Below are 27,975 nucleotides of genomic sequence, written 5' to 3'. Positions count from 1 at the left end.
AGTTGAAATGTTTTATATAATAATTCAAATTTTATGGATTGTGATATTGACCTTGTGTTTGCCATGTACATAGCCCTGATTCTAACATGGCGTTAAAACTTAATAAACAAACAAACAAACAAATATTTACCTCAAGCAAGCCATTCAGTGTCCATAGCTTGTCAGTTCGCTTGAGAAATGAACTCTTTCGTTAAATATATGCACTATATTAACCTGTGTATTCATTATATTTTACTTAACCTGTTAGTGATGTCTTAATTATTTAATGTATGTTTAAATAAATCCGTCATGAAAATTACAGCCACTGTGTATAAATGATTATAGTTCAACAACAAATTGAAGTAAAAACATAATTGCATAATAAGATTTAGAAGTTCATGCGAAAACTGCCTTAAGTGCAGTTTAAATGTTTTTATACAATTTATGTGTTGGTCATTATATCTAAAAAAATAAATAGGAACTGAATTTAGGCTAATAGTTTAGGCTCTATTGTTAACCTTTAATATTATAGTAATGTGCAAGTAAGTTTAATTTGAAAAAAAGCACCCCCACACCGAACTGTGACTTCAAAACCGAGGTGCGTACCGAACCGTCAGTTTTGTGTACCGTTACACCAATACTGACACCTGTTTATTCCTAGCATACACAATTTGACTGCTTTGGTGGCTTATTTTCTGTTTTGTCTCTCTCTCAGGCATGACTATAGAGGTGTTTGGTACAGTAATTGGCACTGCCGTCCAGGGCCAGATTGTGGGCATGGCCAACATCCCCTGCATTAACAACACATTCCTGAGCAACAGCTCCAATCACTCTGTGCATGGCAATTACTCTCAGATCTTAATGGACTATAGAATATTTAATGAGGTGAGGGGAGTGTGGTATAAAGTAGAGGATGGTTTCAAATCTCATCAACATTCTGCACATGAATAATCATATCTTTCTCTCTTTTACAGAGGCGTGCATATATGATTGCATCTGCAGTCATAAGTTTGATCTACGTTCTGTGTGCTGTTGTGCTGTTTTTTGGAGTAAGAGAGCAGGACAGTGAGTTAATTCCCTTTGCATACACATTCACACCGAGTCAGTACAAAATGTGGAATATAAAACATTCAAATAAAACAGTAAGCCAGAGGCCACGAGTTACATTGATTTTACAGCAAGGTAACAGCGATATAATGGTAATAGTTACTAGGGATGCACCGATATAAAAATTTTGGCTGATAAGATAATTCTTTATATTTGAAAGCCGATAACTGAAATTGGCCGATACATTTAAATCGAAACTCTGAAATACTTTAAGTGTAATGATGCACGCAGGGAAGCTGAAGACAGAAGACTCAGGTTCTCACAAAATACTAATAATTTTAATTTTTATTTAAAAATCAAGCAAACAGACAGTGCAAACACATCTAAACTTAACAGAGACTCGACAAAGAGTGAAGGCAAGGGAGAGGCTTAAATAACAAACTGAAACAAGCTAAGAAATGACATAGCTGAAACCAATGAACTAAAAATGACGGTAACCATGGAAACTTAACAAAGGCGGGAAAACTGAACAAAGGAACAGGTGAAACTCAGACATGAACAAAACAGGGAAACAGATCAAAAACAAACATAACCCTGACATTAAGAGCCTGATTACAACATTTTTAAGATCCAAAGTTGTATCTGTTAACATTGGTTAATGCACTGTGAACTAAAATGAACACAAATATTTGGTAACGCTTTACGGTAAGGGTACATGAATTATCATGAATTCATGTATAAATTCATGCATTAATTAGGCATTAATTCATGCATTAATATCTCAATGAATCATTAGGAACTAACACAAATTCAACGTTTTCATTAATGACTTCATGGATGAACAACACCTTAATTAAAACATTAACTAAGATGAGTACATCATGAATTATGATTTATTAAGCATGATCATGATGTTTTCTTTGTTCACAAAAAAATTGGTCTTTACTATCCATTGTGGATAAAGCTATGGTTATGGTACATGAATCATCATGAACTCATGCATAGAAAAAGCAATAATTCATGCATGCAAGACTACTCTGTGAATTATTAAAGGAATATACTAAAATCCACATTACCTCATGCATGCATACTGGCTAGAACAGTATATCAATTGATGTGAGAACTGTTTTTCTGAATTATGATCTGACTTTCCAAGCATGTTCATGTCTTCTTCATAGTCTGCAGGTAAATGGACAGACCCCAAAATTGGCCAATCACAGCACATAGAACACAAATTCTGTTGACACTCAAATACAGTAGTCGTCATTAACTGAGTATTATCTTTTAATGACTTCATCATGTGTGTGGCCCCTCAACTAAAGTGGCGACTTGGTCCTTTGAAACACTGATAAACAATGTGCTATTAACGGTGGCATAACTGTGAAATGACATGAATATGAACATGAAAGTTCAAGCCTGCAAACAATGTACTGTGGACACAAATGGACTTTGACCTTAACTTTACTGCTTTATTCTTAAACCGTATAAACCAGTTAAATCAACAGCTATACCTGGGAAGAGCTGAGAAGGAATTATGAACTTTATTTTAAGTGCCTGTATCTGAAAACTCTTTACAAAACCATAAAGCTGTTTTACAAAAAAGAAAAAAAATTGTTTTAGGGAAAGGAGTCACCTTTTAATGTACAGGTGAAACTCGAAAAATTAGAATATTGTGCAAAAGTTTATTTATTTTAGTAATTTAACTTAAAAGGTCAAACTAATATATTATATAGACTCTATTATATAGACTAATATATTATATGCGAAGTGAGATATTTCAAGCCTGTATTTGTTATAATTTTGATGATTATGGCAACATTATTTAGGCTACAAATAAAGAAAAAATGCATGTGCCATGGATAAATAAAATGGAATGGGAAATGATTTTAATCAAACCATATTGTTGATGAAGATAATACGAGAACAATTATTAGTTATTAATAATAATGCCTCAATCTTTTTGAAAGAAACATTCAGCGCACAGAAGCTATAGATGATCACCAGTACAATGAGCGCTGCGGGTTATTTACCTCAACGAAACGCATCCTATATGAGATTAATAAGATATTGATACTACATAAACTTAATATTACAACTTATATCTGCACAATATCTGTATATATTATATTTGTACAAGTCATGGTATAACTCTTCCTCATCTTTGGATCTTCACCAGTGTGACATCGTGTTCTCTTTATAATTTTATGTAGCCTATATGACGGACTTGCGCTGCACATGTTGCACTTAAGTGTATTTTCCTTTTCGAAGTGATTCCACTTATTTCAAGCAATCCAAAACATCATGGCGAACAGTGCGCATCTGAAGTGTCCCAGCTGAAGGAAATAATAAATGTTCTATCGGCTTTAATATATTGGCCTAATTTTTTTATCGGACCGATAATGATAGCATTACAAATGACCATTTATCGGCCGATATTGATATGTGGCTGATATATTGTGCATCTCCAATAGTTACATTAAATTGTTCATTGATTAACTAATGCTTTAGGTATCATGAACTAAAAATGAATAATACTTTTATAACATTTATTAATCTTGGTTAATGTTAATTTCTCAAGTTGTTTAACTGTCACCATCCCGCTAGCGGGATATCTAACTTTACTTCGCTATATTACTATTAAATCCTAATCTAATTATGACAAACTATATATTGTTGGAATGGTCTAAGACTCCTAAATAGATCTTTTATCGCTGTTTTTTTCTTACAAATTATGAATAAACAGTAATATATGAATTTATCGCTGTTTTTTTCTTACAAATTATGAATGAACAGTAATATATGAATTTATGACAAGAGTGCGCCTCAAAAAATCGACGTCATTACAGGAGTTTCTGAGCTTTGTCACAAAAAGTCGACGCACACACTTTTAATAATTTAAACTTTGGTTTTTAATGCTAAAAGTTCATAATAAAACATAATCTAGTATTTGTCAATAAAAAAAGATAAAATTTTATTTTAAAAAGTAAAGTAAGGCGTCCTCAAAAAAGTATAAAAAGTATAATGGTTCAGTTATCATAGAAACGTCTCGGTTACATATGGTAACCCTCGTTCCCTGAGGGAGGGAACGGAGACGTAGGTCATGACTGACCAATAGGAATCTCGCTAGAGAGGCCAATCTACTTCGAGTGAAACTAAAACAAGCCAATACACATTGGCGTGCAATCATTTGCATCAGCTGCGCGCCCTCGTTAGCGCGGGTATAAACGAGCAGCTGGTGCGATTGCACACTAGTTTTTTGCTGAGGAGCCAAGCCTGAGAAAGCTGGCCGCCCCGGCGGGCGGCAGCGGATGTGGCGACGGGACCTACGTCTCCGTTCCCTCCCTCAGGGAACGAGGGTTACCATATGTAACCGAGACGTTCCCTATCGGTCAGTCACTACAACGTAGGTCATGACTGACCAATAGGAATCCCTACCAAAGCGCCACAGCCGCTGCACCCCATCCAGCGCCCCCGTGCAAGCCTCTACACCTTCTTGCCTGGAAGGACGATAGGCGGAGGCTTACACAGAGTGAGTCTGACACTGTTGTTCCGTAATAACCCATACAGTGAGATATTGGATAACACTGGGAAAGCGTGCCTTTCTGTTTAGGAAGGAACGCTGCGGAAGCCACTTCTTCAAAGAGTTATGTGGAAATGCATATGGACTAGCCGAAGGCTGTACTGCATATGAAATAAAGGGTGACTTAGCCCAAGGGAAAGACACGGGCTTCCCATAGGAGCAGCCGTGGAATATACACATATGGGATCCCCGTAGGGTCACACAAATGGAACCCAGCCCAGATCCGGTTCTCAAGGATTCAGCGGATAAGGGCCTGGCGCCGGACGCTCCGCCAAGTCCGGGCCGAGGGGTTTTGGAGGACTCAACAGGTTTTACTCTGGAGCAATAAGGGTGCACAGTAGGGTGCAGCAAGCCGACAGAGCCAGACCTCTCAGTGCTTCTACCCGTCTAGGGTGAGAACACGGGAGGACACCGGCTCTACACGTAGGCTATAGTATCTAGCGAACGTGTTAGGTGTCGCCCAGCCCGCAGCTCTACAGATATCTGTTAGCGAGGAGCCACGTGCCAGCGCCCAGGAGGATGCAACGCCTCTCGTGGAGTGTGCATGCAACCTGAGCGGGCAGGGCACGCCTTGTGCTTGGTAAGCCAAGGCGATGGCATCCACTATCCAGTGGGCCATCCTCTGCTTGGAGACAGCCTTTCCCTTCTGCTGGCCTCCGTAACAGACAAAGAGCTGGTCTGAGGTCCTGACGCTTTGAGTTCTGTCCACGTACATACGCAGAGCGCGAACGGGACAGAGCAAAGCCAGGGCTGGGTCTGCCTCCTCCAAAGGCAGCGCTTGCAGGTTCACTACCTGGTCTTTGAAGGGAGTGGTAGGAACCTTGGGCACATAGCCAGGCCGGGGTCTTAGTACCACGTGGCTGTCACCCGGCCCGAACTCTAGGCACGATTCGTCGACCGAAAAAGCGTGCAGGTCTCCTACCCTCTTGACAGAGGCCAGTGCAACCAGCAGCAAAGTCTTCATGGAAAGAAGCTTTAAGTCTACTGACTGCAGAGGCTCAAAGGGAACATCCTGAAGTGCTCGAAGCACCAGAGAAAGATCCCAAGAGGGTATGTAGGGGGGTCGAGGAGGATTTAATCGTCTCGCCCCCCTAAGAAACCTGACGACCAGGTCGTGCTTTCCCACTGCTTTGCCATCTATGTGGTCGTGATAAGCTGAAATAGCGGCAGCATGTACTTTGAGGGTGGAGGGAGACAGTCTACGCTCCAACCCCTGCTGCAAGAAGGAAAGCACAGACCCTATCGGACATCTTCGGGGGTCTTCTCGGCGAGAAGAACACCACTCGACGAACAGGTTCCACTTCAGGGCGTAAACACGTCTCGTGGACGGCGCCCGTGCTGAAGTGATGGTGTTAAGTACCTCAGGGGGTAAGTCACCTAAACCCTCCGCGTCCCGTCCAGGGACCAGACATGGAGTTTCCAGAGGTCTGGACGCGGGTGCCATAGGGTGCCCCGTCTCTGAGTCAGAAGGTCCTTCCTCAGAGGAATGGGCCAGGGAGGGACTGTCACAAGGAGCATGAGTTCTGGGAACCAAGTCCTGGTGGGCCATAGGGAGCCACCAGAAGGACCTGCTCCTCGTCCTCCCTGACTTTGCACAGTGTCTGCGCAAGTAGGCTCACTGGGGGAAACGCATATTTGCGAAGGCCCCGGGGCCAGCTGTGTGCCAGTGCGTCCGTGCCGAGTGTTCCCTCGGTCAGGGAGTAAAACAGCTGGCAGTGGGAGGTCTCTGAGGAGGCAAACAGGTCTACCTGAGCCTCCCCGAACTCTCTCCAGATCAGCTGAACCGCCTGGGGGTGGAGTCGCCACTCTCCCGGGAGCACAGCTCGTGATAGCTCGTCGGCCACACGGTTGAGCAAGCCGGGGACATACATGGCTCGAAGCGACCTCAGATGCTTCTGACTCCAGAGGAGGAGATGGCGGGCGAGTTGCGACATGCGACGGGAGCGTAGACCACCTTGTCGGTTGATGTACGCAACGGTCGCAGTGTTGTCCGTACGGACCAGCACGTCCCTGCCCTGTAGCCGTCTTTTCAAGCGGGTCAGGGCGAGATGTACTGCTAGCAACTCGAGGCAGTTGATGTGCCAATGCAGTTGAGGGTCCGTCCACACCCCTGACACTGCATGCCCGTTGTACGTGGCACCCCAGCCGGTGGCAGAGGCATCTGTGAATACCACAGCATACCTGGACACCTGTTCCAAGGGGACTCCTGCCCGCAGGAACGAGGGGTCTGACCACGGGCTGAAGGTCTGGCGGCACGCCGGTGTGATTGCCACCCGGTGAGTGCCATGATGCCACGCCCATCTCGGGACTCGGCCGTGAAGCCAGTGCTGAAGCGGTCTCATATGTAGCAGGCCGAGCGGGGTTACCGCTGATGCTGCTGCCATATGCCCCAGGAGCCTCTGAAAGAGTTTCAGTGGGACCGCTGTCCTGCCCTTGAACGTGTTCAAGCAGTTCAGCACCGACTGAGCACGCTGCTCTGTGTGGCGCGCTGTCTGGGCGACCGAATCCAACTCCATACCGAGAAAAGAGATCCTCTGCACAGGGGAGAGTTTGCTCTTTTCCCAGTTGACCTGAAGACCCAACTGGCTGAGGTGCCTGAGCACTAGGTCCCTGTGTTCGCATAGCTGATCTCGAGAGTGTGCTAGTATGAGCCAGTCGTCGAGATAGTTGAGGATGCGAACGCCCTGTTCTCTCATGGGAACAAGGGCCTCCTCCGTGACTTTCGTGAAGACACGGGGGGACAGGGACAGCCCGAAGGGTAGGACTTTGTACTGATATGCTCGACCCTCGAACGCAAAGCGCAGAAATGGCCTGTGTCGAGGAAGAATCGAGACATGAAAGTACGCGTCCTTCAGGTCGATCGCTGCAAACCAATCTTGGGGACGGATGCATTCGAAAATGCGTCTCTGCGTGAGCATTTTGAACGGTAGCTTGTGGAGGCTCCGATTCAAAACTCGCAGATCCAAGATCGGTCGTAACCCTCCACCTTTCTTGGGTACAATGAAGTAGGGACTGTAGTGCCCTGACCTCATATCGGCTGGAGGGACCGGCTCTATCGCATCCTTCGCCAGTAGGACTGCGATCTCCGCACGCAAGACATGGGCATCGGCTGCTCTCACTGTAGTGGAGTGGATGGCCCGAAACTTGGGGGGACGCCGGGCGAACTGAATCGCATAGCCGAGCCTGATGGTTCGAATGAGCCAGCGAGACGGCCTGGGGAGCGCTAACCAGGCTCGCAGAGACCGTACAAGCGGGACCAAAGGGACCGAAGGCGTACCCGGAGTGGGGCAGCGAGGTGGAACACAGGGACGCAGCTCGGGAGGCTCTCTCTGGGAGGCGGCCCGTAGCGGGGTCTGAGTGTGCTGTGCAGCACTTACCTGGTTCCACGGGGCAGGAGGTGCGGGAGGCGGCTCGATGGCGTTCTCGGACCGTACGCAGCTGCCGGCTGGCGATAGAAGAGGCGGATGAGAGTGGTGAGGATTCTGACCCCCCACTACTCTCCGGGCCCTCTTCGGACCCAGAGATGATAGAAACTGCTCTTTTATTGAAAATTTGGGTACCGCTGGTTTTAAGGCCAGCGGCGGAACACAAACAAAACGAAACAAAGGATTTTCCACCCAGCCCTCTTCCGGGGGAGGGAGCGATGCAGTCATCGTCTCCTGGAGAGCAGTCCCTTCCACCTCTGGGTCGCCCGTCCTAGGGCCGCTTACCTTTGGCTTTGCCGCCCCTCTTGGCGGGGGCCTGGACGGGCGGGGCGCCCTGCCTGCGACTGGCTCCACGGTGCCGCTTGGATGGAGGCTGCTGCTGCGGCGCGGGAGCAGGGGCAGACACAGGCGGACGGCGACGAGCAGACCGAGGAGCCGCGGGCGGTGGGGTGGAGGCAGCAGCTGACCGCCGCGGCAGGATATGTTTAATGGCCTCAGTCTGCTTCTGTACAGCCGAGAACTGCTGGGCGAAGTTCTCCACCGCGTCGCCGAAGAGGCCGGTCTGGGACACGGGGGAGTTAAGGAACCTGATCTTGTCGGTCTCCCGCATGTCAGCCAGACACAGCCAGAGGTGGCGTTCCTGGACCACTAGTGTGGACATCGCACGACCCACTGATTGCGCAGTGACCTTCGTCGCACGAAGCGCGAGGTCAGTTGCGGCACGAAGTTCTTGGAGAACTTGTGGATCATGACCACCCTCGTGCAGGTCCTTCAGTGCCTTGGCCTGATGAACCTGCAACAACGCCATAGCGTGCATGGCAGAGGCAGCTTCCCCACAGGCCTTGTAAGCCTTGCCGGTCAGGTCCGACGAGTACTTACAGGCCCGGGAAGGAAGACACGGTTCTCCACGCCAAGTGGAGTTAGGGCACAGTTGCATAGCAACGGCCCGTTCCACTGGCGGGATACGCGCGTATCCCTTAGCTGCCCCGCCATCAAGGGTGGTGAGGGAGGAGGAGCCACCGAGACGGTTTCGGGCAGTAAAAGGTGCCGTCCACGTCCCTGTGAGCTCCTCATGCACTTCCGGGAAGAAAGGCACTGGGGTGGGTTGCTGAGAACCAGCGCGCGCCACCCCGAGATACCAATCGTCCAACCTCGAGGGCTCGGGACACGGTGGAGGGTTCCACACGAGCCCGATCCTGTTGGCGGCCCGGGAAAGCATGGCCATCATCTCCGGGTCCGACTCGGGCACCGCTGACACACCTGAAGGAGGCAGCGGCTCCGAGCCGTCGTCCGCAGAGAGGTCTGACCCACCCTCCGATGCAGCGATCGACATCTGGTCGTCGCAGGGAGCGCCGAACGAAACGACCGGTACACATCTCGAGGACGGTCCAGAACGTTCCGTTGGCAGCTCAACTGGTTGCGGAGCATGAGAGGAGTGAGGGTTCCTAGGGGGTTGGTTCCCCGAAGGAAGCGCGCTCACTGTAATCCTCAGGTCACCCGTGTCACTGCCCGAAGCAACCCGCGAAGGGGGGTTGGAACGAGGTGCAGGCACGGGGACTCCGCCCCTTTGCAGGAACGTGAGTCTCGACCTCAGCTCCGAGATGGTCATCTTCCCACAATGGGTACATGACTCATCCACGAACGCTGCCTGTGCGTGTTCGAGGCCCAGACACACGAGGCAGCGATCGTGACCATCCCGCGACCCCAGGTAACGACCGCATCCAGAAACACACAGATAGAACGTCATCTTGAAAAAGACGCGAACTATCTGTGTAAGCTCTTTTAGGGACTACTCTCACTGGTGCTGAAGCACGCAGGGGAACAGCCACAGCGATCACAGACGGGAATGTGCACCCGTCTGTGCACTGGATCTCTCTCGCTGGAGGTCTTACCAGCTGTTACAACAGCTTTTGAGCGCTTGCCAGGCGCACCTTACCAGCTGTTATAACAGCTTTTAAGCGCTCTGAAGCGCACCTCACCAGCTGTTAAAACAGCTCTTTTTTCTTTGCTCAGTTTTTAAAATAACAAAAAAAAGAAGAGAGAGAAAGAGAAACTGCTCGCGCTGCCGTGCTGTCACGCCCGCACCGGGAAGGAGAGGTCCAGAAAGGCTCGTAGTAGTTGGTTTCAACTGAAAGCAGAGACATCGAAGTGTTTGGCTCCGAAGCAAAAAGCTAGTGTGCAATCGCACCAGCTGCTCGTTTATACCCGCGCTAACGAGGGCGCGCAGCTGATGCAAATGATTGCACGCCAATGTGTATTGGGTTGTTTTAGTTTCACTCGAAGTAGATTGGCCTCTCTAGCGAGATTCCTATTGGTCAGTCATGACCTACGTTGTAGTGACTGACCGATAGGGAACGTTATTTTTTTATTAGGCCCCTCCCCTTTTGGGCATCATCTTTCATAATTTATTATCAAAACCTTTTCTAATCTTGACAAAACACATATTGTCAGAAAGGTCTGAGTCTCAAGGTTCCAGATTTAGTGACAGAAGTGATATTTGGATAGAAATTTATTAATTTGTTATGGCAGAATGCATACAATTAAATTCAATGGAATTCAATGGCACCCGGTGGCTATTTTTGGTATAACGCCTAAACAAAATCTCATGGGAACTTCAATTTTTGTGATATCAACTTTAAATTTGGAACACTACTTGGTTAGAAATATAGCTTTCATTTAATAGTAATTTTATATTAAAAAATATTTTGTAAAATATTTATTTTATATTAAAAATATATATATCAATAAAGTATATTTGATTTACTTTAAATTATAACTTCCATAACTTTTTCATATTTTAATTGCTTTCACTTCAGTAATAATCTGCTGATTGTTTTCTTTAAAACAAGGCCAAACTTAGGTCTATATTCCAAAGCATTCTTGAATTACAACCATTTAAGTTTGTACAGTGCATTTTAATGTCAATTATCAAAAGGGGGTGGGGGAGTGACGGTTAACGGGTTAAGGGGTTAAATGATCATAGTATTGAAGTATTTTATATATATATATATATATATATATATATATATATATATATATATATATATATATATATATATATATATATTTTTTTTTTTTTTTTTTTTTTTTTTTTTTTTTTTTTTTATATACATTTTAAAATTCTTCTGTCGAGTTCATATAGTAGTCTAACTCGGGTATTTCCAAACTTTTTTGTTAAACTTTAACCTAAAATATTTACTTGAAATCCCTCCTGAGATTTTAAGTTAATATTTAAATAATTTAACAACACATTCACATGGTCACGGTTCTCTGATATTTAATCTTTTTATTAAATGTTTTATTTTGTTTATTTTTTGGTAACCCTTTAGTTTAGGGTCCAATTCACACTATTAACTACTTATTAGCATGTGTATTACTAGGATATTGGCTGTTTATTAGCACTAATAAATCACATATTAATGTCTTATTCTGCATGACCATATTCTACATCCCTTGATTCTACCCAATACCTAAACTTAACTACCTTACTAACTATTAATAAGCAGTAATTGGGAGTTTCTTAAAGCAAAGGTCATAGTTAATAGTTAGTAAATAGTGAGAATTGGACTCTAATCTAAAGTGAGACCATTTTTTAAATGATTTATTTTCATTTGACATTTTTATTTTATTAGCTTTTCATTGATTCACAAACCCCAGTTTAGGAAACCCTTGTCTATTTCTATAATTGTTATAACATTGGAAGTGTTTTTTGATGCATTTAATGATTTCCTCCATCTTTTTCAGATCAGGGTGGTTTAAAAGCACAAAAGCATGTGTCGTTTCAGACCGGTCTGCGGCTGGTAATAGGTCACGGGCCCTATGTTAAACTGGTGCTGGCCTTCCTCTTCACTTCTCTGGCCTTCATGGTAATAAAAACATGTTGGTGTCTTTTAAAAAGGCATGCATGTTTGTTCGCATATGCTGAAATGTACTTATTTTAATTCCTAATTTATGTTGAGAGATATCCCAGATTCCACATTGTTTACAAAAGATGAAAATGTTTTCTTTTAACTGACAAATTCTCAGGCCATGAATGTCTGTGATAGTATGTTTAAGTGAAAGCAGTTTCTGGAACTGACCACGTCACAGCTCTGTTACAGAGATAGGCTATGTGTGTTAAAACAAAGAGAGCCACAGAGAGAGAGAGAGAGAGAGACGCTGCCATGCAAGAGATTAGGTTTAGAATAACAGTCAGCATTAGGACAGGTCTGCGGACAAAAGTGAAGTTCAGAATTGGTTTGAGATTGAAGTTGGGTATGAAATGAAGACACTGTATGGACAATAATCATCAATCATTTGAAGGAATCTCAGTTCGTCTGTCTGTTTTTTCTTTCTCAGCTGCTGGAGGGAAATTTTGCTTTGTTCATCAAGTACACGCTGGGATTCAGAGAGGATTTTCAGAACATCTTACTGGTCATCATGGTGAGAGTGTTTTCAACCGACCACTTGAATAAATGTTTTTGTACGCTTCTAAATGGTTTGGTTTCGTGTTATAAGAGCACTCTCGGGTTTAGATGAGGTTAGCAGTCTCCATAGTGATGAAAGACATGCTTTTCTAGTTTAAAAAGCAGCATGACTGTTAGGCAACAGATGAAAAAACTTTTTAACTTCAGCAGTGTGTGCAGATGAACACTATTATCTGACTCTTGCATAATATGGTAATGAGGTTTTGTAGTGGTCAGACGTAAATAAATGTTTGTGCAATTTGTCCTCCTAGTTGTCTGCCACTCTTACCATTCCCATGTGGCAGTGGTTCCTATGCCGATTTGGGAAAAAGACTGCTGTATACATCGGCATCACAGTGGGTATTTGATTGTCCGGTTACGTTATTGAGAGATGTGTGCGATGGCAGTGATGATTAATCTTGTGTGTGTGTGTGTTTTTAGTGGGCTGTGCCCTTCATTATCCTGGTGGTGTGTGTAGAGAGTAGTCTCATCGTGTCCTACGTCGTATCCATCGCAGCTGGTGCTAGTGTGGCAGCGGCCTTCCTCCTGCCCTGGTGAGTGTTTGTCTGTGGTGCACATTACAGAAACATTAAGTGTCAGAACAGAAATGAATATTTTCAGAGTATTTTTTTTAAAGCTTTAATCAATAGTAATGAACAGAGGAGTGAGATATAGGTAGTTTTGGCATGTGTTAACTTAAGTTGTGCTGTAGTCAAAGAGAAAGGAGACAGAGATGTATTTCAGGATGTTTGCTAGTTGATATTAAATGGAAGCATCTATAACAAAAGGCCATTAGAAATATGACTTCTTTAAAAACAACTGAATCATTGGGGAATATTGACATGCCATGCCAAATGATTCAGGTATTAAAGTGAAAAAAATTCTGCTGACTGAACTTTCCTTCAGGCCAAGTCATATTCCTTTAACTTTATTTAAATTGTCGAGACCAATAGCGTTTTAAGGGGAGATGTTTTAATCCGCTTTAATATTGCCAGTCTGCGTATTTTAAAATCTATTTTAATCTATGAAAAAGAATTACTTAGCTTGACAAATAATCAAGCATCTACATAACTTTTCAGAGCATGTTTTTATTTATCTTATAAGACCAAACAATGCTAAACTATATTAATATATAGTTTGTTCCGTGGCAAATCGTTTTGGCTGAGGGCAAAGTGAAGTTTCATAACTTTATATATTTAGGCTATTTAACTTTAGTCAGCTCTATAATAGGCTACAAAGCTAAAGTCTGACTGAATTGTTTGCTTTATTTCTCATTGTATAGCTTCTTATAGCCTACCTTTTAGGCTACTTATACTTTTATACTGGATATTATTGATCATTAAAATTGACATTTAACAAAAAGAGACAGGGTTGTGTAATGTTATATATTCTAAAATATATAAAATATTTATTTATATATATTTTACTATGCATTCTCTTCACTTTATGTGTACATGCATAATAAAATAAAACGGTACAACCCTGTCTCTGTTTGTTAAATGTCAGTTTTAATGATCAGTAGCCTAATGTTTCACATTTTTAAAATGAAAACAAAAAGCAGCAGGGTTGTGTTTTATATTTCGTCTTGTTATAAATATATGCAGTGAAGTAATCAATGTGCATTGCCTGAACCACATTTGTGTGGCCAATATGTTTATGATAATATGTTCATTTATAAATGAAAAGAGGTGTTTTATATACATTTCGTTTTAATGTTGATGAAAAGAGGCAGAGTTGTATTTTATACCATATTTCGTTTTATTGTTGCCTAAAATATACATAAAGACCGGAGTAGCCAGAATGAGCTGAGTGACGCGATCAAGAACGCGCTGTTCCATTTGCAGAATAACCGGACTCCCGTCCTCTTGTTCTCGGGAGTTCGGTTCTCCTGAGTCGAACTTGGCAAGTCTGAATTACCAAGGACGCAAGTCCGAAGTTTGCGTACTTGGTATTGAGGCACGGCCAATATTGACCCGCGTTCTGTTTTCTATCATGCGCCGTGCGCGTTTGCGATGACGTAATATGCACGCAAACGCACCAGGGTTCGATAGAATCAAGTTGAGTGTGAAACAAGACCAACGCTGCGGGGGGCGCTGGGAACGAACGCGCTCGGATTCGGACCGCAGCAAACCAGCTGTAGCCTGACATGCACTTCTCCAAAAGTGAACACGGAGCAGTTTTTCCGTGAGCGGGAATTGAAAACCCAGAGTGGACCAAAAGCGAAGTGATTACAGAATGCTTAGAGTGGAGAGAGGAACGTGCTTTCGCTCCAATCCAGGCTTTATCACATCCCCCTCAGCAGGGTGTAGCACGCATTTTTTATTTGTAGCACCTCGTCTTTCCTTAATTTAAGACCTATTCAAACTAAAATTATGACATTTATCACTCTATTTGAGAAACGAAAGCATATTTACAGCCTTAAAATTATGAAAAGTGAATTTAAGGCATGGACAGATGGGAACCCTGCAATTGATGGAAATCAATCATAGACTCGCTGCAATTAACGGAAATCCGTCGTAGCGACGGAGAACTTTAATCCCTGCAAATGTGAGTAAGAATCGGCATTGGTAAGTAAATTAAACCGTGTCAATTGCCAGATTCCTGGTAAATTTGTATGAATTCTAACAGTGCAGTGTTGTGACAACACTAACTTGAACAAACATGAATGACGCTCTGGACATTGACGGGATGGTGTTGCATCGACATGAAAGTTTAAGCCTTGCCAATTTAAATTTTCAAGTGTAAGAAGATGCAAAAGGGAGCTCATTTCGTTACTCACGCACTGTGTGGGAAGTTTAGTGTGCGCACAAATCCAAAGCAGATCTCTGAAAGCTGCGTCTCAGACAGCGCGCAAATTCTGAGCTCTCTTTCACGTCGTCTTGCGTTTGAACAGCCAAATTTGCGCAAAATTGAGTCAAAAAATGCCTGTCTCTACGAGTATCCTAGTAAACTGTCAGTTATTGCTTAAGTGAATGTAAAATCAGTCGAGAAAGAAAAGGCATGTGTACTATAAGTATATTGGATACATGCATTAGTCTTAAAGTGACAGCAGCCTAATATTCCCGCTGCTGTCTGGGTTTTAATGTTAAAGGACAAATTCGGTATTTTACAATTAAAGCCCTGTTTTAAGATCGTTTCTGATGAAATAGAACGGTTAAGATTGAAATTTGGACAAATGCTGTCTCGAGAATTTTCGCTTTCTGTGTTAGCGTATACCGAATAATAAGGATTAATTTGTTTAATTTATACATTGAAGACTATCCAGTGTTATTTTAAATTTGATTACTTTATTTAGTGTCTCTACTTGAAAACTACCATTACTTGTCTTTTAATAATGATTTAAATTTATATTACCGTAGTTAGGCTAGTAGTTTTAGCGGTGTATTGAAATGGGAAGGGAGAATTTTCACTGGTATCTAAAATGTTGGTGTCATAACCTGTTTTTGCATAAACAGTTTAATGGCTGGTAAAAAATATTTATGGCCGGTACATTTTCTAAGGGATATTCAGCCCAAAAAATAAAAAATTCTGTCATTAATTACTCACCCTCGTCTTTCTAAACCGTTTATCTTCGGAACACAAATGAAGATCTTTTTGATGAAATCTGAGAACTATGCAACTGACACTTTGATGCTTCACTGGAAAGTTCAGTCAGGAAAAAGTTTTAATATTTATGTTTAAAAACAACAAACTTTGGTAAACACAAAACAAACATTCATGAAAACAAATGAAGACATTATTTCATATATATTTTTGCACATACTTTTAAATGACAGGAAAGAGATAAATATGAAGCAGTACAACTGTTTTCATGTGTTCCTCTCAGTCACAGGAGTAAATTATATACATTCCCTGAGTAAAAAGTCATATGAAGTTGTTAATAGTTTTATAAACTCGTGAAACCAGGAAACGAACACATCTGATCCCGTGGACCACTTTAAAAGAGAGCGAGTGAATGTAAGCATTAATGACATAAATGTGCTTCTGTTTCAGGTCCATGCTTCCAGATGTGGTAGATGATTTTAAAGTCCAGAATCCTACCTCTCAAGGCCATGAAGCTATTTTCTACTCCTTCTACGTTTTCTTTACCAAATTCGCCTCTGGAGTGTCGCTTGGAGTATCAACACTATCATTAAGGTAGCTCGTCCTTTTTGCGCCTGTATTAAAAAGCCCTTTTATTGATTTGTGACAACAGATCATGATCTGGGTTTACAATCTGGCCTTCACATTTAATCTTCTCATGTTTTGGTTCTTTTGCTCTCCATCTCTTTAGCTTTGCAGGTTATGTGACGGGAGTTTGTGTTCAGTCTGATTCGGTGAATCTGACATTGAAGATGTTGGTGTCGGCTGCTCCTGTGGCTCTTATAGCTCTGGGGCTGCTCATCTTTAAAACATATCCCATTGATGAAGAACGCAGGCAGAACAACAACAAAGTGCTCCAGTTGCTTTTGCTGTAGGACATACGCTTCTGATTCTATCTGTATTTTTTTTATGTGAACCCTTGGGTCAAAAAATGTCATGAGTGCTACTTAAGTCATGCCAGCAATTGATAACTAGTATTTTATCATGTCTTACCTTGCAGGAGTGAAGAACAAGAGTCTGAGATGGAGGCGTTAAAGCCTGATGTCACAGCATGAAACGACTGTTCCTGCTCTGGCCTACAGAGGGTGCCAAAATACATCTTAACCACGGCAATGAGGGAAATCTATGAACTTTCCTCACTCGGCTGGTTAACCGGACCAGTGAAGGATGGAGGGGAACCCTTATATATCTGCACTGCTGTATGACAGCTACTTGTTTATACAACCATAACAACTATTTGCTGCTTTCAGTAACAGTTACAGCTCTCCCTGGTCAACAAAGGGAGACTAGTGAGAAAATTATGAGGTTCAAATCTACCATCTACTAATACATTGTTTTGTTGCAACTCTTTTTATCTCATTTGATTAATATTTTGGTTTTTGAATGTGAAGGAAATGTTGAGTTACAGTTTTTCGAGAACATATTTCCTCAATGTGGTGAAGAATTGTTGCTTTGTTTTTTGCACTCTGGGTAAAATATTTATAACAGAACAAACAAACAAAAATCTTTAATGTGTTTAAATAACTCATGAAGGCATTGTGCTTGTGTAGGGCAGTTTATTAGCCTGAGGAAGATTACACTTTATTTTTTATGGTTCTGTATTTGTTTATACTGCCTTATATTGAGATTTTCTGAAACTTGATCGAATGAGATTCTAGTATTAAGCACAAGTAAAATTCTAGTCACAGTCACAGCTCATAATAATATCAATCACCTGAATCGGCAGCTGTGCCAAAGAGCCATTAACTGACTAATATAATGTTTAGATTACATATTTTATTGTTCATTGGTGCAGTATTTTTTCCTGCATGAAATGTAAGGATTTCTTACCATGTTTGTGTTTTATTATGTGGTAAAAAGGTGATTGTGCACATAAAGAAGCAGTTTGGCTGTTTCACTGACTGGATAGTGACTGAATTTAAAGATGGTGTAAGGTTCTCATTCGTGCTGATCTAGAGGGATGTGGTTGATGGGTCATGTGTTAAATGTCTGTCTGTAAAATTATGGGCCTGCAGTTTCTCTATAAATGATGAGATGAAATGCATACATTTTTGTTCAGTAGCACAAAGTGTCTCTAGACAAAGAGGGTTTATTGGGAGAGTTTTAATTTTTTACATTACACAATTACAAAATGTACAATATGTCTATAAATTTTTTTTATGGTCTTTATAAACGTACTGACATTGTTGTGTATTTATATTGTGCTTATTAAATATCTGGCCAAAAATTATCTCTGCTCAATTTGGCATGTTTTATTCTGTTGTCATCACAAATAAAACAATTGACTCCAAGCACAATTACGCAATATGATTTAAAAAAGTCTTTCAATAATAATTATTATTATTATTATTAATAATGTATAGGCGCCCTCTAGTTGCCAATGCCGCACAGTGCGAGCGGAAATCAATTATAAATGTCCAATCACATCTGATGATTACCAAATGAAGTTTTCTCAAAGGGCCTTTTGATTGTCTAGTTTCCACCTGTAGGATAAAGGATACGTAAAGCACGAGCAGAATTTACTTATAGATAATTGATATGAAAGTGAACAGCATCACTCGCCTAGTTCTAGGTTCGGTTCTTGTCATTTTCTCCAGACCAGCATTGTTGAATAGTGGCTTATCTTTATCAGATAAGAGAGTCGATCTCCCACAAACAGCACGCGAGAAACGCCCTGGGAAACTTGTAGTGTGTGATCCGTTCAAAAACACGCCGGACACGACGCGCCAGAGATCGGTGCCTGTCCTGCGGATCCGGGGCCGAACTCCTGCGAGGAGGATCCCACCTGGCCCAGATTACCTGCCCAAATTCACCCGCCTCCCGGACGTCTCGGTGACTTGCTCGAGCAGCAGTTTCGTCTTAAGGGTGAAGAAGATTTTCTACGGGTTCTCGGCCTCCACAGAGGAGCTGACGCTCGGAGAAACATGCAAAAGCAACGGGGTCGTTGAGCCGCATAAAGACTTGCTCTTCAAATACGCGCTCACGGACTGTCAGGGTGAACAACAGGTGATTGTCATCGTCATTTCAAAAGAATCTAGGAATCTCTGTTATCTATCATTATTGCCAAATAATGACATGGTTCATCTCCAAATGAAAGGTGTTTCCTGATTACGTAGTGCACAAGTATATCCTTCACTACGTGCCACTCTTACACCGAAACCAATTCGTTCACCGCAGAGTGAACGTGGGCGTGGAGTGTCGGTATAAAAGGTAATAGCCTACCAGGTCGTGGTTTGGTTTTGAGTCTGTTCACTAAAAAGTTATGAAATATTTCAGTTCTGTTTATTTTAAAAATAATCTTTTGTACTTTTCTTTTGTACTATTTTTTTAAATTAAATTTGTTTTTATTAATTACTAGGCTATTTACATTTTTATTTTATTATCATTTTTTTATTTATCCGGTTTTGAATAAGAATCAGTTCTTACTAAGAATTTTTTTTACGTTCTTGCCAGTTTTACTATTATTCTTTAAAGAGTTCAAATAATTAGGCTATATTATCAAATAAATTTTATTTTTATTTTAAATAAATATGTGATAATCAAAGTAGAAATAGTAGTATTAAATGTAGATAGCCTAATATATTCCTAGGCATCTTAATCATGCATTTTAGACATAAAAAAAATCTAATGACAGGGTTTGAAGTCATACAGAGTTTTAAGAGCAAAATTCAAGCACCTTTTCTGCACTTTCACTTTTTTTATAATTATTTTGTATATATAAATACACACACATACGCATGAATGTGTTAAGAAAAATGTTAAGAAAAAATTTGTTATTTATATATGAAATATTTTTATGTATAAATAATATTTATATATAATATAAATTATGTATGTGCATGCAAACATTTCCATGTATTGTGTGTACTGTGATATAACTGATATAAAAAAACTATATATATTACACAGAGCAAAATGAATATGATTTTTGCACATGATTTTGAAATTTATGATTTTTGAAAACGCATTTTCAAACCTTGAAAACATAACAGTTAAAATCAAGCACTTTCAAAACTCTGAACATTATGTTAATTGAAGGTAAGAAAGCAGTTGTAACCACAGGCAGACTCTTGATGGCCAACAGAGGCTCATAAGAGTTAACAGAATCGAACAGAAACCATGACACTTTTAGGTTAATTTTATTATAACAAGTTTTTTGTTCAACTGGTTCTGCATACGTGTTACATTAACATTTGCATTCATGAATTAAACAAGGAAACAATTTGTTGATTGATTCTTGTTTCAATCGTAAAAACAATGCTAAAGAATTCTTAAGTCACAATCAACATTAACTCATAAATTCATAAATCAATCCAAAACGTTTTGAAAAAGGCACAATTATGAAATTTCTTTGTCATGTAGGCTAAGATGTAAAAATCAAATTTAGTAATTTCATAATCTTTTATGATTATGTTTTCTATTACAGTCAAGGATGAGTAGAAACACTGTTCTGTTGTTGTTTGTTATTCAGTAACCGTCATGTGCACAGCCTGACCATGAGCCCGAGCCCGACGTTGCAGACACCATTCCGCAAAGTCATCAGGAGCCGATCTGGTGACTTTCAGATTCAGCTGATGGACGGTGAGCAATTTTTGTTGTTTAAAAAGAAAGGAGAAGGAACACATTATCATTATGCATTAACAGCTTATATCACATTTTTTACCTGTCTGCATCACTTGTCAAAAACATCACATATCTTCAATACAAAGGTTGTTTTTTTTCTTGAAAGTTTTACCATTTTTATACGTGTGTGTATATATTATATAATTGTAATAATCCAGAAAGATTTTTGTATGAACAAGAGTCTGACAACAGTGTATAGCTTTGCAGCTCGGTTTCTTCAAACATCTTTGAGACATTTCCGCTGTTCTTTTTAGTCTATCTCAGTTTTTTCTGTTTCTTCATGTAATCAGAGACGGATTCGATGATGGTGATGTCAGAACATAGCGGCTGTTGTCAGACTCCTTGTGCATACAAAAAAATTTACAATTAAAGGAGCTGTATGTAAGAAATGTATTTCAATTAATCATAAAATGGCCCTGATTTGTCACTAGACATTAAGAAATCATGTTCATTTCAAATACTTATATCACTGACAACAGTAGTCCGGCCAGGATATTGTCAGTTAAAAAGTGAAGTTGCAGCCCTCAACTGATGTTGATGTTGTCAAGTTGTGTTTTGGTCTGATGCGCCACCATCAACCTATCTACCAATCACGAAGTCAGTAGTGTTGCGGCATCCGGGTTGCCAGCTCTGCTAGTTACCACCGGTACAGCTGCAGCTACAAACGTGTCGGAATCGGATTTAAAAAATGTCTAACGTTGCGAAACCCAAAAAAACTCGTTATGAATCCGAAATATTTCGTGACAAAGTCCGAAATAAAACAAGGATCTGTAAAGGAGATGCCTTTGAAAGATGGAGACGGCTGAAAACGGAGAAGAATTTGAAGAAAGACGCCAACGTTGCTAATAAAGATTCATCTATTTTTGGCTAACTTGTACTTGATGTAAATGGACATTTCAAATATTCATGACAGTCGAACAAAGTTATGCATATTCGTGCAAAGTAACGTTACGTTAGCTCATATGGAGGAGGTGGGTCATTGAATTGAAAAGGTAAGGAATTGTTTGGGTAATAAAAACGGCGAGTCGTCATTACTAACATTAGCAATGCATCATCAGAGCCCGTTTCTCTGTCATTATGATGAGAGGCTGAGGAAAACAACATTAACACGCCCATTATTGTTTATCATGCTAGTTCTACAGCCAAAAATAATAGAATGACACGTAATCTTTCACATCACATATTTTAGTGTCATTCACGTTTACTGCAGGGTAAGTTAAAAAATACAGCTGGTCGCTTTCTCTTATAGCGTCAGCTAAATGAATAGCTGTATCTTTGATATCGGTTACACACAGTGACAGAGGCTTGTGCTTGTACTTACTTTAATGACAGATACCTACCGTTACAAGTTAGACTAACAGCTACTGTTCTAACAATGTAGCCTACTGTCACATACGAGCGTACATCTTTACGATTATATTTGGCTAATCGCCATTAGTAAATTTTTGCGATATATAATTACTTTGCAAAACATCTTCTACAGAAAAAGCTTCTTGTAGCAGCCTACGTTCCTGCTTTATCCTGCAGCGTATCTGGCAACCTGGAGTCAGGGAGGAGGGGGAGGGGATACACCGCTCTGCAGTAATTTGAAAGTGATTGCAGTACCAGTTTTGGCCACATTCTTACACAGGGGCATTGCCAAGGATTTTGGGCCCCATGAAAAGAATCTTGACAGGGCCCCCAACACAGCTGAGACTTTTTTCATATTAATTTACATAAAATCATGCACTTTTATGGTATTTTGACTCATATATTTAAGTAATTTCCTATAGCCAATCTTTTCCACTCTACAGATGCCTCTTATATTTTGTGTGTATCACTTTCAGACATTAATGTGGTGCCATTAAACCAATACTAATAGCCACTCACCTTCTTCTTCATGTGGGAGCGCAGGGGCTGATTCAGGGGATGCTGGAGTTAGGGGTTGGGAGACCGCCTGACCATTAGCTGCTGCTGGTTCATTTGACTCTGTTTGGAACTAGGCATGATTTTGACAGTGCGTTTGACTGCATTGAACGTTTAACTAAAACTGTGTATTGTTATTTTTTCCAGCGTTTTCTTGACCTAACATAGGGAGAAAATTGAGTTCCCTTGCACCAGCAGTCATTTCAACCGCAACATTTAAACTTATGGTTATTATCTGTAACACTAGAACGAACAAGGGGTCATTTTGACCGTTTTGAAATTTGCATAGTCAATAACTTTGTCTAAATAAATCACAAAGCCTTGCTGCTCCCTGACTTTTCCTAAAACTACATGAATTTTCATTAAAACTAGTTTAAATATTTATTGTGTGAATTAAAACAGAAATATAATCATTTCTACCTATAACGTCCACAGGCAGTCATTTTGCGCTGTTTAAATTGAGTTTTGCCGACGGTCTGGATCAGATAATGTGAAAGTATTATGTGAAGATGGTTGGCAGAGATGAATCATGCTGTGTTTGACAATATAAGGGACATTGTAGTAGTAATACAACTCCACATCATCTTCAAGAGATGCACTGAAACCTCACAAACAGCTGATAGTAGTTTGTACAGTAGCTGGCAGAGGATTTTTTATCAGAGTTCATGAAGTTAGACTGCTTGCAAGACAGGTGCAACAGTGTGGACCTCAGCAGGGTGCTGAAAGTGGGCGGAGCCTCGTACAAAGATGCCGACACCGGCTGCATGTGAGGCAAAGCCGTGCACTGTGCACCCGCTGCACCCTGCTCTATCGAAACGTGCTAACTTGTAGAAAAATGCTACCGTAGAGACCTGGGGCCTCGTGTACAAAGCGTGCGTACGCACAGAAAAGTGCCGTAGCCTACGATCATTGTCACGGGCGGTCCACTAACAATTTAGGCCTACTTACAAACCCACCTTTTCTTGTGAAATATTGGGTAACATACTGTCGACCCTTTGCCTCTTTCACTTCTCTTATTTTTTTCTCTTTCCGTTTTTGACTTCCAGATTTTTGAGGGATTTTCACTTCCTCTTCCGACAAGTTGGTATTCTGCCGCCGCTATAAGTGAAGTCAAGCTGTTTGTGTTGCCTGGATACAATTTGGGCGGACTGAACCATTTTATGATAATCGAGAGAGGGAGACGGGCCCACGGACATTTGTGTTTCCTAAACAAATAAAAAAAATTGACACCAGGAAACAGCAAATAGAATAATTTAAAGTTAATAATTTTTAGTATCAAATATATTTTTTTAGCACCACAATTTTATTGGGGGCTTCTCTGGGCCCCCTCTTAGTCATGGGCCTCGAGAATCGTCATCGTTTATCCCCCCTTTACACCGCCCCTGTTCTTACATACGGCTCCTTTAACTAACTTGCTCAAAAATACTTGTCTTCTTGTCTAACTTGTCTTCAAACGGTTATCAGCAAAGCTTATTTAGAAGCATTTTTTTTTTTTACATTCCATTACTTGCAGAGACATAACCACACATGTTTTTAATCTAACCGGGATTTAATCTGTAAACTTGTTCTCTTTCATGGCGATTGTAAAATGATGCTGATGGTCTTATGTAATGGCTGTGCTGTAGACTCCTGGTCTTCTCCAGTCAGGTCTGCTGTGTACCTGCTGGGTCAGAATGTGAACGTGCAGATCTCCACTCGACATCATTACTCTGGGGTCAAGCTTTTTATCAACAGCTGTTATGTGGCCACCGTTAACACCTTGAGACAAGACACCAAATACAGCATCATAGACAATTATGGGTGAGTGGAGCAAAACGCTAACTTTGTGGAAGATTTATTGATGCAAAACTTTCTCACACACACACACACACATCCAGGTGTTTACGGGAAAGCCGGATAAATCCAGGTGCTTCGAGATTCCGGTTCTCCAAGGCGGACAATGTTGTTCAGTTCTCATTTGGTGCTTTCCAATTCACTGAGGCTCCAGATGCCCAGGTGTGTGTATGCGCTTGATTCTCTTCTCACCGCCTTTGAAACATTTTGTAGACAAAGCGATGCTGTAGTGTGCATTATGATGTGTTCATTGTGTTGATTTGCTCTAGGTCTCACTCCATTGTGAGCTCTCTGTGTCTGGAGGAGGCCCTAGTCCAATGCAGAAGTCATGTTTTTACAGGCACCCAGACAAAAGGTTAACAAGACTTAACATCTGCCTCAGTGTTATAAAGATCATGAATCACTCTTTTAACACCATTCCATTCCACCCCACTAAATTCTCTAAATATCCAGTAAATTCATGTCTTCCATGACAGATGTTCACTTTAAAGATTTGTCTCTTACCACTTCTTTACTAGATGGATCTCTGTGTTTGGGCAAGATTCTGTCTGTGACTGCTGTGACTCTGTCTGCAATCAGACTAAAACCAAACGGAAAGTTCATGAAGGTAAGTATATAAAAAGCATAACCATGAACATAAATAATCAATCAGAGTATTCATATGTTAAAAAAAATTAAAAAACAAACAAACCTCATATTACTTGGGTGTGTAGGTTAAAAAAGTCAATGACTGGAAAGATGAAAAAGCCTGCACATGATATCCATGGAAGAATGTTTCAAGAATAATTCTTACAAGGCAAAAAAAAGTACCAAATGTAACAAAATTGTGTTTTAGTATTATTTATATACCATTATAGTATTAATATTTTGGCCTAACTGATGCTTTTCCAAAATAGAAAAAAATCAATAAATCATCATTTGTTTCCACATGTTAACAGAGATATCAAGACAAAAATATTTCTTAGTATAATAATAGCTAAGTTATTTTTTTAATATAATAAACAAATGTAAAGTATAACAGTACAGTGCCCTCCACTAATATTGCACCCTTGGTAAATATGAGGAAAGGCGGCTTTGTAAATAAATCTGCATTGTTTATCCTTTTGATCTTTTTTTGATCTACCCTTTCATTGAAAGTAAAACAATTGAAAGTTTTTCTCTAGTTCACGTTGCCACAATTATTGCAACCTCCTTTTGCCAAGATAACTGCTCTGAGTTTTCTCCTCTAATGCCTGATGAGTTTGGTGTATTATTATATAAATATAAATATAAATAATACAGCAATAATTAAAACAGTACTAAGAAAGAAGAGCAAAGAGACTGATAACAAAACAATCACTACAAACTGGCAGGGAAAAAAAGTTTTTCTTGTGCTCTGCTTATTAATATTTCAGGGGAGAAGACAATTTTTTGATATTTTGAATTAGCTTTTATTTTTATATTTTCAACTTTCTTTTAAAAAATTCAAGTTGTAGTAAATATTGTTGTGCTTTTTTTCCATTATTGTGTCTATTAGCTTTATTATTATTTTCAGGTTTAGTAATTTTAGTACTTATACACTTAGTTTATTTATTTCCGTCTAGGCAACATTTAAAAACAAATCATGTTTTTTTCAGTTTTCTTCTAATATTTGTATTTTATTTGAGCTTTGTATCAATTAGTGTCAGTTTAAGTTAACAATAACGACACCGATTTTGATTGACATAGTCATTAGCGCACAAACAGTTAAATCTTAATATCTTTTATTAGAATTTATGTAGATATCATGAGCTGACCTTTTCTATTTGCTTCCTTAATTTGTACTATTTTGGTCTCAAATTATTCAGCATTTCATAAATGTATTAAAGGTCAAAGGTTGTAGCTATAAAAAGTACTCTGTAAAATGTTGGGTGTTTAGGTTTTAGGTTAACTTGTTAAATTAGCACAAAAGAGCTTTCATTTCCTATGTACTGTGTAATAAAGGTCATTGAGAAAATAAAAGTCTTGACCTTTCCTCTATTTTTTTCTGTGCGTCAGGGTTCGTAAGCAGTGATCAAGTACTCTTCTCTGACGCACCTCCTCTCTCAACTCTGCCTTCCTCTACTTGGAACTCCACTCTCATGACTTCTAGAAACGATGACGCCATCTGGTTTGAAGCCGAACTGGCCAAAGAGCCCCAACGATCCTACACGCACGAGGACTTTGTTGCCTCTGTTACCCTGATTTCTTCTGAGGAGGACCATGCTAGGAGACCGCATGAGTCTCACACCAGCACAGTGGAACTCATAGAGGAGGAAAGAGAAGAGAATGAGGAAGAGAAACATGGGGAGGTGGAAATTTTGATGGCTATCAGTAAGAGCTTTGTGGGATCTAAAAGGCCAGATTTCGATTCCATGGAGCAGGTTGAGGTTGAATCCTTGAGCTGGTCTGGAGAGAGGAAGATGCAGGATCTGAATAAGGGTCTAAGTAACTGGTCTAAAGTTCAGAGAGTGGGAGAGTCCGTGAAGACATCAGTTATGATGGTCAATGAAACCATGAATCAGCGTTCCACTACGGATGAATCAGCACTGGGTGACGGGCAACACCATGAGGTGTTTCTGCCATCCTTTATCTCTGAGGAAAAGGATAAAGAAGATGAAAATTCTTCTGAAAAGGAACAGGAAGGTTTGGATTTCCTTTTAATTCCATTGTTTGAAGAGACGTCAGAGTTTCAGGTCGGATCTGATGAGCTGGTGGAGCAGGGTCTTGTGACAAAACTAGATCTTAAGCAAAACTCAGATGATTATTATGATTAAATGCATTTATTTTTTGATGAATAAACCAAAGAAACACATAAAGCTGAATAATTAAAACTAGTATTTCATGAAATTCTTGTTTTTGACTGATAAGCTGTGAATTGAGGGATGTTAAATTACTTTAGTTACATGGTTTCCTGGTTTCCATTATAATGCCCTTTCATTCATTATGTTCAAAAAAAGCCTTTTCAATGCTTGAATCTGAACATCCTGTTAATTTTGATCGTTACGGGCAGTATGAACACATGTTTGGTCTTGCTGTCTGTACAATGACATTGCAATGCTTCAGGGAAAAGTCAAACTAAATATTTATATTCTGAAATGAACAACATTTATTCAAACATCATCGTGACGGTTGTGTAAATGTGATTTGAATTTAATCCTTGTGAATATAAATGACATATTTTGTTTCCCACCCACACTAGCCTTTTCATGTGTCGTAATTTCTATAGGAAAGATCTGGTTGTGCGTATAGCCTAGTCATTGTTCCTGGAACAATTCTTTCTGATTTCATTTAGCTGATGTCATTTTGGAAAAGAAAAGAAAATGTCCTACATAGACAGTCAAGTACTTTCGTCGAGAAAAGTCTTTACCTATTGAGCTTCATTGGCAAGAAATGAGAGTTCCAGAAGTCAAAATAAGACTTTACTGAACAAAGCAACAAAGCCGAGATGCCTGGAGGACATCTGACCATCTCAGTTGCAACTCCGACTCTAATACAGTTTTAACCAATGATCTCATTTGCAGGTGTTCTCCTTCCTTTTCTCTTCCTAGAATCTTCC

General features: G+C 40.5%; 2 protein-coding genes across 2 annotated transcripts in view; both read left to right on the top strand.

The window, feature by feature from the left end:
• mfsd2aa (MFSD2 lysolipid transporter A, lysophospholipid a) overlaps positions 1-18,288 on the top strand; it is a 33,339-nt gene extending 15,051 nt beyond the window's left edge. The window contains exons 6-14 of the mRNA XM_077236590.1: positions 695-864; positions 954-1,044; positions 11,776-11,897; positions 12,370-12,453; positions 12,749-12,832; positions 12,918-13,030; positions 16,470-16,613; positions 16,750-16,929; positions 17,059-18,288. Coding sequence (XP_077092705.1) covers positions 695-864; positions 954-1,044; positions 11,776-11,897; positions 12,370-12,453; positions 12,749-12,832; positions 12,918-13,030; positions 16,470-16,613; positions 16,750-16,929; positions 17,059-17,113 — 1,043 coding nt within the window. The 3' untranslated portion in view covers positions 17,114-18,288. The remainder of the gene's footprint in view (positions 1-694; positions 865-953; positions 1,045-11,775; positions 11,898-12,369; positions 12,454-12,748; positions 12,833-12,917; positions 13,031-16,469; positions 16,614-16,749; positions 16,930-17,058) is intronic.
• A 208-nt stretch (positions 18,289-18,496) lies between these two features.
• LOC143744856 (uncharacterized) lies at positions 18,497-27,612 on the top strand. The gene is made up of 8 exons (XM_077236549.1): positions 18,497-19,064; positions 19,156-19,268; positions 20,530-20,639; positions 24,212-24,386; positions 24,464-24,581; positions 24,689-24,774; positions 24,938-25,026; positions 26,436-27,612. The coding sequence occupies exons 1-8, from the start codon at positions 18,597-18,599 to the stop codon at positions 27,191-27,193; spliced, it is 1,917 nt and encodes a 638-aa protein (XP_077092664.1). The 5' UTR covers positions 18,497-18,596; the 3' UTR covers positions 27,194-27,612.
• The last annotated feature ends 363 nt before the right edge of the window (positions 27,613-27,975 follow it).

This window comes from Siphateles boraxobius, unplaced genomic scaffold (assembly GCF_051911475.1).
Source record: "Siphateles boraxobius isolate OS27281-9 unplaced genomic scaffold, OSU_SipBor_1 20, whole genome shotgun sequence".
NCBI lineage: Eukaryota > Metazoa > Chordata > Actinopteri > Cypriniformes > Leuciscidae > Siphateles > Siphateles boraxobius.
Note: the sequence above shows the minus strand (reverse complement) of the source record. Positions and strands in the feature narration are given on the sequence as shown.